The following is a 15,990-nucleotide window of genomic DNA, read 5'->3' as shown; positions in this document are numbered from 1 at the left end:
ATCCATCTTAAACTTTAAAAAAGACATATCTCAATACTATATCGCTTCTTAGGCTTCTCACATTAAACAAACTTCCTATTTATATGATCTTACATGAGTTCAAACTGAATTCATCTGTCTTTATTTCTTTTCAGACGAAAAGAACTGAGAACGCATTAAAGAACCGAGAACGCATTAATAGTGACTCACTTTTATTTTTTATTTTCCTTTTGTAAAACTTGAACACATGTTCTCACCAACTTAAGTCCTAGTTAGATAAACATGGAGGTGCATTCAATTATTATCTAGTTAGGAAGTTGAGTCCTACCCTAATTGTAACTAAGTTTTGTAATTAAGGAAACAATAAGTTATTTTCTAATTAATAAGATTCCGAGTCCACTCGAAACAAAAAGACGTCAACAGGACCATCTCTCTTCACCCTTTTTCTTCTCCGGTACACGCACGCAACACACCTTCAACTGCGTGTTAGTATATACATACAATACAACTTCCTTATACGTATAACCTACACACACAAACACAATCAATCTCTCTCTAAATTCTCTCCACAACACATAGCCTCAACCTCTGCTCTGCATTCAACTACACACAATCAAAATTCGTACGTATACTCTATACATACACACATTTGTACGTATAGTTTTTCAAATTTCGAGGTGAATTTGCAGCAGAGTTGCAGAATTAGGCGATCTCTTACGGTTAGTTAAACAGTAAGATTACGTCATCTTCCGTTGATTTTTCGTGTTTGCATTGTTTACTGTTAGATACTTTTCTTCGAATTCAAGGTTTAATGCTGGAATTTGTTTGAAATAACGACGAATTGTTGACGGTTATAGTTTAATCAGTTGTTAATTTGCGTTGTTTTATATCGGCAATTTAGGTTTTTAGTTGTTAATTTGATGATGATGAGGTTTTTTTTTTTTTTTTTTTTTTTTTTTTTTTTTTTTTGCAGAGATGAAGAGGTCTAGAAACGACGACGTTTCCGCTTGTGGTGGTCCAGTTGCGCATCCGATCGAAACCGAACGGTGAGTTTTTAATTTGGATGTAGTTGAGTTCATTCTGTTGGTGAATTCTTGATTATGAAGCGAAATTGTGATCTATAGTTTGTTTTTGAAAGTTAATTTTATAGTTTGTAGGTTATTGTTATGTGATTTGTTTGTATAATGTATGTTTATATTCTAATTTTGATGAACAAGTGAATTAATAACTTAGTTTGGGGTTTAATGTGAGGGCTAAAACATAAGGTAAGATTTGTGTTAATGAGTGACATCTAGTTCTATAAGTTTAGGGTTAGATATGACTTGCAAAAGTCGCTAGGCGCTCCCTAGTCGGTCGACCGGGGAGTTGAGAGTAGTCGGTCTAGGCGGAGAGTACTCGGACATGTTAAATTGTAAAGAAATTACTTTTTGGAGATTAAATATATGTCAAATAGCATAAATTTACTAATATTTATAACAAAATATGTGAAAATGATATTCATTCTTTAATATGATAGGCATAGAAAATTAGAAATTATGTTTTATTATTATTTAAGTCAAACTAGACCCGAGTTAACCTACTAGATCCAATACTGGCCGAGGTTGACCACGCTTGACCGACTCCGAGTAATTAGGCGGAGTCGAAGAAAGTCGCCTCGGCAGCCTACCTTGTAGCGACTACTCGGCCTTGGAAACCTTGTTTTACAATATGAGTGGTATGTTAAAATTTTAAAGGTTGAACTGATTTTTTAATTTATTCATCTTTTTGTTATGTGATTTGTTTGTGTAATCAGTAATGTATGCTTATGTTCTAATTTTGATGCACAAGTGAATTAATCACTTAGGGTTAGTAGTGTACATAAAGTTAAGATTTGTGTTAGTGAGTGACGTTTAATTCTATAAGTTTAGCGTTTTTGAATGCTGAATTAATTGTTTAATTTGTTTATCTCATCTTATGGAATGAAGCTCCGGGAGACCTCAAGTTGCGGGCGGAGTGAGGGCACATAAGTTGACAAACGATGATGCACTCGCCTATCTTAAGAAAGTGAAAGACACGTTTCGTGATGACAACGAGAAATACGAGGAGTTTCTTGACGTTATGAAAGGTTATAGAGCTCAAAGGTTCGGCTAAATTGTTGCCCGTTGTTCAACTTTCATGCTGTAATTTTGTTAACGCTTGTAATGACCGATTTACAATGGCGTTTTCTGTTATAGAGTTGATACCACAGGTGTCGTAGCAAAGGTTAAAGAACTATTTGAAGGGCACCGAGAACTAATATCGGGTTTCAATGCCTTTCTACCAAAGGGATATGAAATCGTTCTCTCGCAAGAGGATGCACCACAAGCTAAGAGAGTTGTGGATTTTGATGAGGCCATGCAATTTGTACACAAAATGAGAGTAATAACTAATAACATCACATGATATATATTGTCCTATTAACGCTAACGACTAACTTTTGGAAATTTTAATGCTTGCAGATGAGATTTCAAGGTGATGATCACATTTACAAATCTTTTCTTGATATTTTGAATCAGTACAGAAACGCAACCAAAACCGTTAGTGAGGTCCACCAGGAGGTTTGTTTGTTTTTTTATATGAAAATATGCTATATATATGTACGCAAATTTAAGGTGGCGGATAGGGCTACAAACGGACCGAATGAACACGAACAAGTTTGTTAAGGAAATATATGTGTTTACGAACTGTTCATCATTGGCGAAGGATTTAAGGGGCGGGGAGGGGCGCCCGCCCCCTCGAACTTTTCGGTCAGTAGTGTTATATATGTACGTTTCGTATAGGATTTTGTAGGTATATACGTTTTCAACCCCCCGGTTTTATAAAAAATTTAGGTTTATACGTTTTCGCCCCCCCCCCCCCCCCCCCCCCGGTTTTAATTTTTTTTATTTATATAGCCTAAATAAAATATTTAATTAGTCCAAATATTATAGCCCAAATCATTATATTTGATAGAATACTAGAATGTATATTATATAACCCAACTTAAAAGCCCACCCTATAAAAAAAAACCCAAATTCGTTTACTTTGGGACATCGACCAGAAGAATAAAATGATAACTTCTTTTTTAATGTTTGAGAACGTTTTTTTATTTGATATTAATGTTTGACCCGACCTGACCCGAATCGAATCACCGACGTCCGACCCGAACATACACCTCGAAACTACGCGATAGAAAATTTTTTTTAGGTCCGCTACTTTCCGACCCCCCGAACTTTTTTTTCAAGCTTCGCCACTGCTGTTCATGAACCCTTACCGAACGAGATTTTCTGTTCGTGTCCGTTCGTTAAGGAAATGAACATGTTTGTGTTTGTTTGTTAATTTTAGGTAACGAACGCAAGAGGACGCTCATGGACACAAATAAACACAAACTAATATTCATGAACACTTATGAGAACAGTTTAAACCGATAATATAATACATTGATACTTTTTGAATATTTTTTTTGTCGGAATTTTGAAGTATTTAAATAAAATATAAAAATTGAAAACACTAACGAGCTATCAAACACAAACGAATATAAACGAAGATGTGACCGAGCGTTCACAAACATAAATGAACGAACACGGCCTCTGTTCATGTCCGTTCATTTAACTAAACGAGCGAAATTTCTTGTTTGTGTTCATTCATTTATTAAACGAACGAACATAGACGAATTTCCCGCCGAACGATGCACAAACTGTTCGCTGAACGTTCAGTTCGTTTGCAGCCCTAGTGGTGGATCTTAAATTGTTCAAGAATTTACTATTTTTTCAGGTTGCTGCTCTTCTTCATAACCAACCAGACCTGCTTAACGATTTCACAAACTTTTTACCTGATTCTTCAGCAGCATCCGATCGTTATGTTCATTCCAGTAGGACCCACAAACCGCACCTTGGAGATAGGAGCTCGCCCGTTGGCACAATAAAACCTCTGCATTCCGAAAATGTAATCTTCAGTTAATCATTTTTCACTTGCTAAATCTTTACTCATATTGTTTGCGACTTTGTGAACCGATTCCTGCTCATTGGCAGAAAGATATTGCTAGTCATGATGACTGTCATAGTGCGAACCATGATGTCAGCGCTGACACAGCGGAAACTTATCATGACAAAGTACGGCATTCACAAGATAATCACGAGATGAACAGTGTAACCCACAAACATAAATCTGCTAGTACACTTGAGGATACTGTCACAGAGCTATTTCATAAAGGTATCTCATAATTCATAATAGCTATTGCCTATTATTGTATTGGGTTTAAGTCTCTTATTTTTGGCAAATTGGAAAATAATAATCCCATCTTTCTGAAATTGGCCGATAATAATCTCAAGTCAGTTATTAGCCAATAATAATCCGACCTCGTCCAATTTTTTTGGAAAATAGTCCGCCGTTATAATAACGTAACGGAGTTAAGTGTTTTTCCGAATTACAAACCGATGTTTTAGGGTTTTTGATCAGAACGAGGATACGAGTCGATTGATGTAAAACTTACCTCGAAATACTGCCCCCAACCCACGAAAACGGTGCTTCAATTTGGGTGTTTAACTTCCAATTAACAAAATTCAAGCCATTTCGAACACAATTTCGAGGTAAGTTTTACATCAATCGACTCGTATCCTCATTCTGATCAAAAGCCCTAAAACATCGGTTTGTAATTCGGAAAAACACTTAACTCCGTTAAACTTATTTTAACGGCAGACTATTTTACAAAAAAATTGGACGAGGTCGGATTATTATTGGCTAATAACTGACTTGGGATTATTATCGGCCAATTTCAGAAAGATGGGATTATTATTTTCCAATTTGCCTTTATTTTTAAATATTATTCGGCAGATATGCGTGAACAAGTGATTAGTCTCCGTACGAAGGTGAAAGAAAAACTACAAAACTCAGATGATTACCAGGCATTTTTAAAGTGCATTATGCATTACCGCACAGAGAATATTACTCGACCACAATTGCAATCGTTGGTATACTCATGTACACTTTATATCATCATTAATATTTACTAATTAATTTCTAATATTATATATTTACAACTTGTATATTAGCCAGTAACTTTATCACTATGACACTATCAGATTATCAGTCCACAAAATACTTTTTTCTAAAACTTACTTGTAACTATTGTGCTATGTCAATTTGAACGTTTTTATTGGGTTCTGTAATCGTAAAGCAAAAACAATTATTGTCGTTAGGTGAATGATTTACTTGAAGCTAATCCAGATCTTATGGAAGAAGTCAGTGAGTTCATCGATCACGGTGAGAGAAACGGTAAGCATCTTTAACACTGTAATTTGATCCTATGAAGTTAATGCGGTAAAAAATCTTATATCGGTCAAGGGCCAATATTTGAGATATAGGTTATCGCGGTGGGATATCGGTAATTTTAATATCGTGCAAAATTTATATATATATATAGCAATTTAACACTAACAAGTCAGTATGCTCTCCTACCATTGACAAATTAACCTTTTGCAACTTGCAAAACACTAACAATTGTAGCAAGTAGGAACTCATTAAGACTTAAAACACTAAAATTAACAATTAAGACTTTAAACACTAATAGCAGCAATAAGAAGAAAGACGACTGGTAGAACTAAGAAGAAAGGTACCGATAGCGGGAAAATCGGTGATATATCGGTCAATATCGCCGATAATATCGCTACCCAGAGCCGGCCCTGAAGGAGGGCGGGGAGGACAACCGAACAGGGCCCGTGATTTCGTAGGGCACGTAATTTTTAAAAAAAAATCGATATTATATATGTAAAAAAAAAGGTTAATAGGGTATAACCAAAAAAATATTAACATAGGCCCACTTATAAAAATCATATTGTTTAAACTATTTAGCCCATTAGGTTAGTAAGCCCAATACCCAATTTTTTTTCTAAAAACTAATAAAAAAAGCAATTCTGGGCGGCAACTCTTTCATCCGGGACTGGGTAATGAAACGTCGCACAGGAACAGGCCTTCGTTAAGGGCACGTTTTTTCGAGCTCGAACAGGGCACATGAATTCTCAGGGCCGGCCATGTCGCTACCGGTCTTTGAAGCCGATATTTTACATGGGGAGCGATAACCGATACATCACCGATATTAACTACATAGATTTGATCTGCAAAATGAAAATCTAATATCTGCAAAATGAGAATCTAATTATCCTTTGACTTATGTAAAAGTCAAATTTTCTTAACTGAGATGAAGGCATATCTGTCAGGACTTTGTCTGTTGTAAAAGTCAAATAATCTCTAATTCTATCTTTCGCTAGGTTCTTTGTGGAGTGATCATTTACCTGGATCTTTGCACGATCAAGATCGCGATAACGATAAAGATCACGACAAAGATGAAACAAACAGTTGTCATGACGTCAATAATGAGTATCAAGCAAAACCAATTCATGAACTTGACCTTTCTGACTGTGAACAGTGCACGCCAAGTTACCGTCTTTTACCGAAGAATGTAATCAATGATTCAGTTCGTACATTTATGTAGATATAATGAGTTATATCATACCTTATGCGCTTATTAGTTGGTTTTTATTTTTGATACAGTATCCGATTCCTTCAGTAAGTCATAGAACAATAATTGGTGCTGAGGTGTTGAATGATCATTGGGTATCTGTTACCTCCGGTAGTGAGGATTACTCTTTCAAGCACATGCGTAAAAACCAGTATGAAGAGAGCTTATTTAGATGTGAAGATGACAGGTATGCTGCAATTGTTATATTCAGGTTTTACTCATCTGCAAATTGCATAAAATATAATGTCCTTTGCCAACTTTAAAAGTTTGGATTTTGAGTAATCTGACCCGGTTATAGGGCTGCAAACGAACCACAACGAACAATCTGTGAACCGTTCGGCGGGAAGTTAGTTTGCGTTCGTTCATTTATTAAACAAACGAACACAAACAAGAAATTTAGTTCGTTTACTTAAATGAACGAACATGAATAGAAGGCCACGTTCATGCATTTATGTCGTGTTCGTTTGTGTTGGATAGTTTATTAGTTTTTTGATTTTTTATGTTTTTTAATTCCGACAAATAAAATATTTAATAAGTATCAGTGCATTATATATTCTGTTCATTGACGCTTGTTTGTGTTCCTTTAGTTTCATTTTTGTTCATGAACATTAGTTTGTGTTCGTGAACATCAGTTTGTGTTCATTTGTGCTCATGAACGTTCGTTTGCGTTCGTTACCTAAAATTAACAAACGAACACGTTCATTCTTAACTAACGAACACGAACAGAAAATCTCGTTCGGTAAGTGTTCATGAACAGTTTGTGAATACATATATTTCCTTAACAAACTCGGTTCGTTTGCAGCCTTACGTATTGGTAACTTCAACCATGTTGACTTTTATGTCAGGTTTGAACTGGACATGTTATTAGAATCCGTTAACGTGACAACCAGACGAGTGGAAGAACTTTTAGATAAGATAAATAATAATTCAATCAAGACAGACTGTGTGGTTCGAGTTGAAGATCATTTTACAGGTGAGAAAGTGATAATAAACTAATAAATTGATAAATCATCCATCTTTTTATATTTTTGCAGATGTTTTGACCATTTTTATATTCTGCTTGTTATTCAGCTATAAATTTGAGGTGCATTGAACGTTTATACGGAGATAACCGGCTTGATGTGATGGATGTATTAAAAAAGAACGCGTCTCTTGCTCTACCAGTAATATTAACTCGTTTGAAGCAAAAACAAGAGGAATGGGCAAGATGTCGTTTCGATTTTAATAAAATTTGGGCAGAAGTTTACGCGAAAAATTATCACAAATCTCTTGATCATCGCAGCTTCTATTTCAAACAGCAGGACGCAAAGAGCTTGAGTGCTAAAGGTAATTAAAAATGTAAGTTCATATAATTTTATTGTTTTCACTTAGGGCTGCAAACGAACCAACCGTTCAGCGAACAATTCGTGAACCGTTCGGCGGGAAGTTCGTGTAGTTAAATGAACGAACATGAACATAGGCCGCGTTCATACATTTATGTTCGTAAAAATTCGGTAACGTGTTCATTTATGTTCGGTTGTGTTCAATGGTTCATTAGTGTTTTTAGTTTTTATATTTTATTTAAATACTTCAAAATTCCAACAAATAAAATATTTAATAAGAGTTAATAGCCAAAATGGTCCCTGAGGTTTGCTCACTTTTGCCACTTTAGTCCAAAATCCAAAATTTTTAAATCTGGGTCCCTGAGGTTTGCATTTTGTTGCCATTTTAGTCCAAATTTCAAAAAACCCCTTTTTTGACTGTTGCAACCAGCCTATTTTGTCCTTTTGCGCATGGGTATTCTGGGTTCTTGATCTGAGTTTGTTATAATAACTCATAAAAATGACCAAAATACCCCTGCACAAAAGGACAAAATAGGCTGGTTGCAACCGTCAAAAAAGAGAGTTTTTGAAATTTGGACTAAAATGGCAACAAAATGCAAACCTCAGGGACCCAGATTTAAAAATTTTGGATTTTGGACTAAAGTGGCAAAAGTGAGCAAACCTTAGGGACCATTTTGGCTATTAACTCTATTTAATAATGTCAGTGTATTATATATTCTGTTCATGAACGCTTGTTTGTGTTCGTTTTTTCCGTTTGTGTTCATTTGGTTCCATTTGTGTTCATTTGTTTCCATTTGTGTTCATGAACGTTAGATTGTGTTCATGAACGTTCATTGCCTAAATTAACAAACGAACACGAACACGTTCATTTCCTTAACAAACGAACACGAACATAAAATCTCTTTCGGCAAGTGTCCATGAACAGTTCGTGAACACATATATATCTTAACAAACGAACACGAACAAGGTCTTGTTCGTGTTTGTTCGGTTCATTTGCAGCCCTACAGACACTATAACTAGACATGTAAGTTTATAAAAGTTAACACATGTTCTTTTATAATGCAGCATTATTATTGGAAATCAAGGAAATCCGTGAAGAAAAATCTAAAGACGAAAACGTTATTCAGAACTTTGTTTCTGGCGAAAGACAAAACAACACACCACATCAAGAATTTAAGTATTGGAATTTTGATGTTCATGATGACATATATCAACTCATGAAATACTATATTCCACAAAATTGTACCACCGAACAATCCGACAAAGTCATGAAAATCTGGACTAATTTTGTGGAACCCATGTTAAGTATTTCAAGGGATAATAATGGAGATTCTGAAGAAGATAAATTCGCATCATATAGAGAAAGTGGTACGAAGGAAAATTACCAAAATGGGTATCATGAAAATGAAGCAGACGAGGAAGGTGAAGAAAGCGCACATCGGTCATCTAGTGATACTTCGGGTAGTGAAACTGCTGATGTAGAGGATCACTACCCTGAAGAACATGACGGGGTTCATGATAACAAGGCTGGGAGTGAAGGAGAAGTTGAAGAACGATTGTTAGAAACAGTAAAGCCGGTTACGAAATACGCACCTGTAGTATCACATAATGACGAAAACGGCCCTCGGGTTTTCTATGGAAACGACACCTTTTATGTTTTCTTCAGACTCCATCAAGTAAGGCTCACTGTATTACAAATGTTGCAAATTTTGATTTGGAGTAAAGTACACGGATGGTCTTTGTGGTTTACCAAAATTTTGGATTTGGTCCCTAGCTTTTCAATAGTACCCGGATGGTCCTTGTGGTTTGCACTTTGTAACGCATTTAGTCCCCAGCCAACAAATCTAAAGGTTTTAGCAGGTCCAAGTTAGGGACTAAATGCGTTACAAAGTACAAACCACAGGAACCATCCATGTACTTTTGGAAAAGTCTGGGGACTAAATACGTTACAAATTGCAAACTACATGGACCACCCATGTACTTTTGGAAAGTTAGGCACCAAATCCAAAATTTTGGTAAACTACAGGGACGGTCCCTAGCTTTTCAGTAGTACCCGGATGGTCCTTGTGGTTTGCACTTTGTAACGCTTTTAGTCCCCAGCCAACAAATCTAAAGGTTTTAGCAGGTCCAAGTTAGGGACCAAATGCGTTACAAAGTACAAACCACAGGAACCATCCATGTACTTTTGGAAAAGTCTGGGGACTAAATGCGTTACAAATTGCAAACTACATGGACCACCCATGTACTTTTGGAAAGTTAGGGACCAAATCCAAAATTTTGGTAAACTACAGGGACCATTCGTGTAATTTACTCTTTGATTTAAGAATCGGACTCATGTGATGACATGGCAACTGATGTGTTGGTAAAAAACTTTTGTAATGTTGACCTTTTCATGATATGGTGTTCTTCAAAAATCGGTTCTCTTTTGGCCTAAATTAGTTGGTTACTCAGGAACAGAAGTTTGACCAAAAATTTATATTTTTTATGCACTTAGCTTCAGTTTTATTAATATTTATATATTTTTACTTATAATCACCAGACGCTATATTCAAGATTAAAGGATGCAAAGGAAAAGTCTACTAATGATAAATGGAGGTGTTCGAATGACACAACACCTAATAACTCATATGCTAGGTTTGACTTTGACTGTCTTTCAGATTGATTAATGGATAGTTGTTTCGATAACTATCCTGATTTTGGTTTTTTGTCGGTTCAGATTCTTGGATTTGCTCTACACGTTTCTTGGTGGTGATGCTGATAGTGCAAAATACGAAGATGACTGTCGAACGGTTCTTGGAACTTGGTCATTTCCTCTATTTACATTAGACAAGCTCATTTACAAGCTGTCTAAACAGGTGACATGCTCATTTTCTATCGTTTAGAGTGAATTTCATGGATTGTCCTTTATCTTTATACCCATTTTCAGGCGCTGTCCTTTATGTTCAAAATTGACGAGTTTTGTCCTTTATGTTTTCATATCATACACGTTTTGTCCTTTAAGCCTAACCCAGTTAATTTTTTCAGTTAAATTTGGTCGTATGCTTTGCACATGAGGGCATTTTTATCAATTCAAAGGTAAGTTCGACGGCAAATTTACAGCCCAAAGCTTTTGCAACCTTTGAATTGACAAAAATGCTCTCATGTGCACATGACCAAATTTAACTGAAAAAACTAACTGGGTTAGGCCTAAAGGACAAAACGTGTATGATATGAAAACATAAAGGACAAAACTCGTCAATTTTGAACATAAAGGACAACGCCTGAAAATGGGTATAAAGATAAAGGACAATCCTTGAAATTCACTCTATCGTTTATTTGTCAAAAATAAACCGTCGTTCTTGTAGAATAAGAAAAGAAACAGGGGTGCCCTTTTTGCATTTCCACTAGAGTGATTTTTTCTTGTATAGGTGGCAATTTTGCATGTGGGTTATCTTTTTATCCCTAATGTGTTAAATGGGTTATATGAAGAAAATGGATCAAAAGGAAACGGGTCAAATGGGTCGAAACTCACCCAAATTGTATTTCTAATATAAAACTCCTAAATCATTTTATATATAGAAAACATATTAGAATTGAATAATATAATTTTTAATATCATTTGTGACTCTGTAATTGTTTACATATAAAAGAGTAAAATGCCATTATCGTCCCTAACTTTTGGCCAATTTTACGACTTCCGTCCAAATGTTTGTTTTTCCGCATCTGGATCCAAAAGGTTTGAAATCTTGCCATTTTCATCCGGCTCGTTAACTCGTTAAGTCAGGGGTATTTCTGTCTTTTTTGCTAACAAAAAAGATGTGGAAAAACAAACCTTTGGACGAAAGTCGCAAAACTGGCCAAACCTCAGGGGACGAAAATGGCATTTTACTCAAAAATGTTTAATTCTAGACCAATTTTTTCCAGGCTTGACCCGACCCATTTTGCCATGTAAACCCAACCTCGCTACCCGCCCGTCCTTTTTTCCACCTCTACTTTTTTCAGCAAAAGACTATCAAGATCTCTAATGACTAAATTTTGTGACCATAATACCCTTCGACAGCTGCTAGCGATTGCTATGGATGAGGTTGATAACAAACTTCTACATCTCTATACATATGAACGCATGAGAAACCCCGGGAGTTTTGTAGATGAACTCTATTACGCAAATGCGAGAGTGATTGCTAATGATAATAACATCTATAGATTTGAAAGTGTAAGTAGTACCATACCTTTTTTTTTTTTCTGATTGTAGTGCAAATATCAATGGCTAATTAGTTTTTTTCGTGTCATGATAGTCACCTATATCCAAAACCGTTGGTCAAAGTCAAACCTGGTTGATTATTCGACTTATGGACCCCGGATGTGACATGTCAGAAGCACCCTCCTTATCGATAGACCCAAATTTTGAAGCCTATCCAACCAATCAGTTAGTTCCCGTTGTTCCTGGGAAAACGAAGGCCCGTCTCTTCTTAAAAAGGTATTTAATTCTTGAAAAAAAAAACTAGGTTACTACGTGATTTGCACACTCTTTTTTGCATGGTTTAGGAAAATGTGTACTTTTTTGGTCATGTTAGACTAGTGGGTATGGAGAGCCTCATCCCCAAGGGGATGGGCCGCCACGTCGGCGCCACGTAGGCTCGGCTTGGAGGGGATGGACCTAGAGGGGTGGGGGATGAACCCCTTTATATATATATATATGTATGTATAGATGTGTGTGTGTGTTAGGAGAGAGGAGAGAGGCACGGCTACACCGGCTGGTGGGAGTCGAACTTGCCGAGCCGACCCTATGGGGGGTGGTGTGGGGGACCGGCGCCGGGCCAAGCCGGGCCTCAGCCGGCCCCCATACCCACTAGTCTTATTCACACTTGCAAAAGTGTAAATATTTGTACATTTAAGTCACTCAAATTTCATATTTTATAAATACCTTAAAAAGAGAGTTCACTCAAATTTCATATTTGTATATACCTTAAAAAGAAAGGTCGGTGGCAAAGCAAAGCCACCGTCTCTTTCTACCCCTCTAGCTTTGTAAATGACACTTTGACCCTTTCAAGTTTCTAAAGTTTCGAGTTTACCCTAAAACTGTTTTCTTACGTTTTTTTGTACATGTCTGTATAAATTCAAGTCCGTCTACGCTTTAATGTTATTTTTGTTTGGAAACGAGTCAGGTCAGTTATATAATGTTTTTTTTGTACGTTTTGAGTTAGACTACGTTTTGACGTAAATTTTGTTTGGAAACAAATCCACTGAAATATGGTACGTTTAGATTCAGCTGTATAAATTTGAGTTACTATACGTTCCAATGTAAATTTTAGTTCGGAAACGAGTCGGGTCGATTGTAGTCTATACTTTATCACACCGCGTACAACGCCAACGCACATGTTTATTTTATGTACGTTTTGAGTTGGTCTACGTTTCACCGTAAATTTTGTTTGGAAACAAGTTGGGTCAAATATAATACATTTTCGTTCGACGGTATACTTTACGTTTCTACGTAAATTTAGTTCGGAAACGAGTTGGGTTGATTGTAGTCTATAATTTATCACGCCGTGTATGGCGCCGCCGGCGGGTAAAAACACTAGCTGGTCCTATTGTGAAAATTTCCATAATTGTTTAAAACAGAGTGACCTAAATAAAACCATTATGAAACTTTTCTTATTATACTTGTGAGAACCCGTCACCTGAAGACTTACGCACCCCACCAATACTTTGTTGACCAACAGGCGGGTGGCCTTCAAGGGCTTTAAAGGCAGAAACCAGTGGAAGTTTGGATTAGAACACGAGACCACTGGCGGAATAATTATGAAACTTGGTTACTGTTTAATGACTTTTTCTTTAAAATGGTTGTTACTTTAGGTTATACTTCTAATAAAGTCACTTTATAGTAGCCAAGTTTCATATTGGTTTATTTTATGTGTTTATAAGTATAAACATTTTGACAAAAAAAAAAGATATACATTCTCTTAAGTTGTGTAGAAAAAAGTGTGCAAATCGCAATATTCATGAGTTTTTTATTTCTTACTATGAAGATGAAAGCTAGGGGTGAGCAAAAGGAAAAACCCGACCCGACCCGAGAACCGATCAAACATAAAATACAGAACCGATTCACTACCCTAAATATAGGGTCGGTTCCGGTCCATAGGTCCAAGTCGGGTTTCACCATGAAAAGAACCGAGAACCGACCCGACCCGACCCTATTTTATATGAAAAATTGGAACCGGCCTAAATACCTAGGTACTTTGGTTCGGGTCGGTTGGGTATATTTTCGGTTCGGTTCTCGATTATTTTCGGTCCGGACCTACACTTGCTCACCCCTAAATGAAAGCCTTATTACTAACTTGCTTTAACTTGTTATCTATGTAGAAATAAAAGAAAATATGCTTGTGAAGATGAAGATTTGGCAATGATGCAAGCCATGGAGGAAGTTCGAATTTTAAATAGGATGGAATGCAAGATAAATTGCATTACATATAAGGTATCAATCTTACTTATCATGTTGTATATGAAACCTCTATTTATTTGATTAATTTACACCAATTTTCGACTTCAGCGTCTGTCCTTTTCGACCAACAAAGAAATTGGACAAACGACCTGAAATGATAGTGAATCTTACGCTTTCTCTCGATTTTAGAAAATAATTTTTAGTCATGCGTAATATAGAAGACCAACTTATATTTCGTTGCTGATAATAAAAGGATTTTCTTTTTTCTTTCACTAAACACAAGTTTGTCTTCCTTTCGTTATAACGTATAATATAAAAATAAAAGGGTTCAATAATAGTTTTAACTTTTAACAACCGAGTTGCATTTTATTACTGATTGTAGAAATGGTGGCGTCTTATTTGTCATTTTATTGTGTATATACGTCACCACGTATGTGACATTTGACAATCAATTTTTATCTATCTTAAAAGATCATTTCTCAAACATGTAAATAGTTCATTTATTTTTGAATATTTGGTATCCAATGCGACAATTCTTTCGCTAAAATCAGGGGCACAACATAGTGGGGGCGGCCGACCCCCCGAACTTTTCGCTCAGTAGTGGAGAGTATGTAGTTTTCGTATAGAAATTTTTGGGTATATACGTTTTTGACCCCCCGTTTTATAGAAATTTTTGGGTATATACATTTTCGACCCCCCCGGTTGGAAATCTCAAGCTTCGCCACCGGCTAAAATCATGAGAAGAAAATGTCAAATCTTGTTTCGGTCTCGTGTATTTTTCCCAAGAAAATTACACGCTTAGTGCGCCGTTACTAAAAATAATGTGACTTTAACGCTCTTACCTCCGAAAATATTTATTTATTTTTTTACTTGTGTACCGTTGTGGCAGATATCCTACGTTTTGGATACAGAAGACTCTATGGTGCGCAAGGGCCGGAAAAAAGTCAGTAAAAGTATACCATCAAATGGTTATTCACACAAAGTACAAAAGTTCCATAAGCTGCTACAATCTAGGATTCTAAGCATGCCAACATAACAAACCAATTTAGAACTTCAAATTTGGCAAGTATTCTTTACCGTTTGTCTTATTCGTCAATTTGAAGTTGAAAAACGTCGTTTGCAAACCCGTGCATGGTGCATCAACTCTAATATGGTACTAGTATAACATTTTTGTATTCTGTGTAGGTATTTTACGTGAAAAAGGTGGTGTGACGGTTGCCATATTTGCATATAGACTTGATAAGAAAGTTCCTTGACAGTTTTCTAGTGAATTTCGACATATGAATTAGTGACTTCTTCCTTAATCTTGCTTATGGAACTTTCTATAAATAGAAAACGAAGGTGGTAGCGTTTGGCGTTCTTTCTTATACTGTTAATAGAGATCTCTATTCGTAGAATATAAGCAGCTTCTCGAAGGTCCGTTGTGAAAAACATTTCTAGCAACAAGATCAAGAAGGTTTGAATTCGTTACGACAGACGCAAACTCTTTGATTTTTCTTTATCGACAATGTAAATTCTAGCTTTTAGACGGTTTTTTTTCTTGGTAACCGTGAGAACCTGTTACGGAACCATGCCAATAAGCAAAATGGTAAAACGTAACATGCGTTGTACAAATGGTTTTCATGGAATGACATAAAACCAGTGAAAAGCGGATTTAGCAGAGGGACTTAAGCCGACGACAACCTCTCAAGGATTGATGTGTGCTTTTATCCATAAATAGTAGTTCTTACGATTTATAAAACCATAAATAGTGTTAA

The 15,990-nt window shown here is 36.1% G+C and overlaps 1 protein-coding gene across 2 annotated transcripts; it reads left to right on the top strand.

Annotated features, from left to right (window-relative positions):
• The first annotated feature begins 401 nt into the window (after positions 1–401).
• On the top strand, positions 402–15,755 carry LOC110921203 (paired amphipathic helix protein Sin3-like 4). 2 transcript variants are annotated; one of them, XM_022165491.2, is made up of 21 exons: positions 402–698; positions 953–1,025; positions 1,944–2,099; positions 2,193–2,376; positions 2,457–2,555; positions 3,751–3,921; positions 4,008–4,188; positions 4,810–4,946; positions 5,175–5,250; positions 6,243–6,433; positions 6,526–6,680; positions 7,339–7,466; positions 7,565–7,819; positions 8,881–9,491; positions 10,355–10,449; positions 10,532–10,670; positions 11,855–12,007; positions 12,090–12,271; positions 14,155–14,266; positions 15,123–15,295; positions 15,419–15,755. In XM_022165491.2, the coding sequence occupies exons 2-20, from the start codon at positions 955–957 to the stop codon at positions 15,267–15,269; spliced, it is 3,243 nt and encodes a 1,080-aa protein (XP_022021183.1). In that variant the 5' UTR covers positions 402–698; positions 953–954; the 3' UTR covers positions 15,270–15,295; positions 15,419–15,755. The 2 variants fall into 2 exon arrangements, with proteins under 2 accessions (XP_022021183.1, XP_022021184.1); XM_022165492.2 differs by having other exon boundaries at positions 402–710.
• Positions 15,756–15,990: the final 235 nt, after the last annotated feature.

This window comes from Helianthus annuus, chromosome 17, assembly GCF_002127325.2.
Source record: "Helianthus annuus cultivar XRQ/B chromosome 17, HanXRQr2.0-SUNRISE, whole genome shotgun sequence".
Taxonomy (NCBI): Eukaryota; Viridiplantae; Streptophyta; class Magnoliopsida; order Asterales; family Asteraceae; genus Helianthus; species Helianthus annuus.
Note: the sequence above shows the minus strand (reverse complement) of the source record. Positions and strands in the feature narration are given on the sequence as shown.

What these genes read in the sequence shown, in the direction of transcription:
- LOC110921203 (XM_022165491.2), top strand. Translation starts at nt 955, where the DNA reads ATGAAGAGGTCTAGAAACGACGACGTTTCCGCTTGTGGTGGTCCAGTT. An exon ending in AGTTGAAGATCATTTTACAG is followed by an intron (nt 7,467 to 7,564) that starts GTGAGAAAGTGA and finishes CTTGTTATTCAG; the next exon opens with CTATAAATTTGAGGTGCATT. An exon ending in TTTTCTTCAGACTCCATCAA is followed by an intron (nt 9,492 to 10,354) that starts GTAAGGCTCACT and finishes TATAATCACCAG; the next exon opens with ACGCTATATTCAAGATTAAA.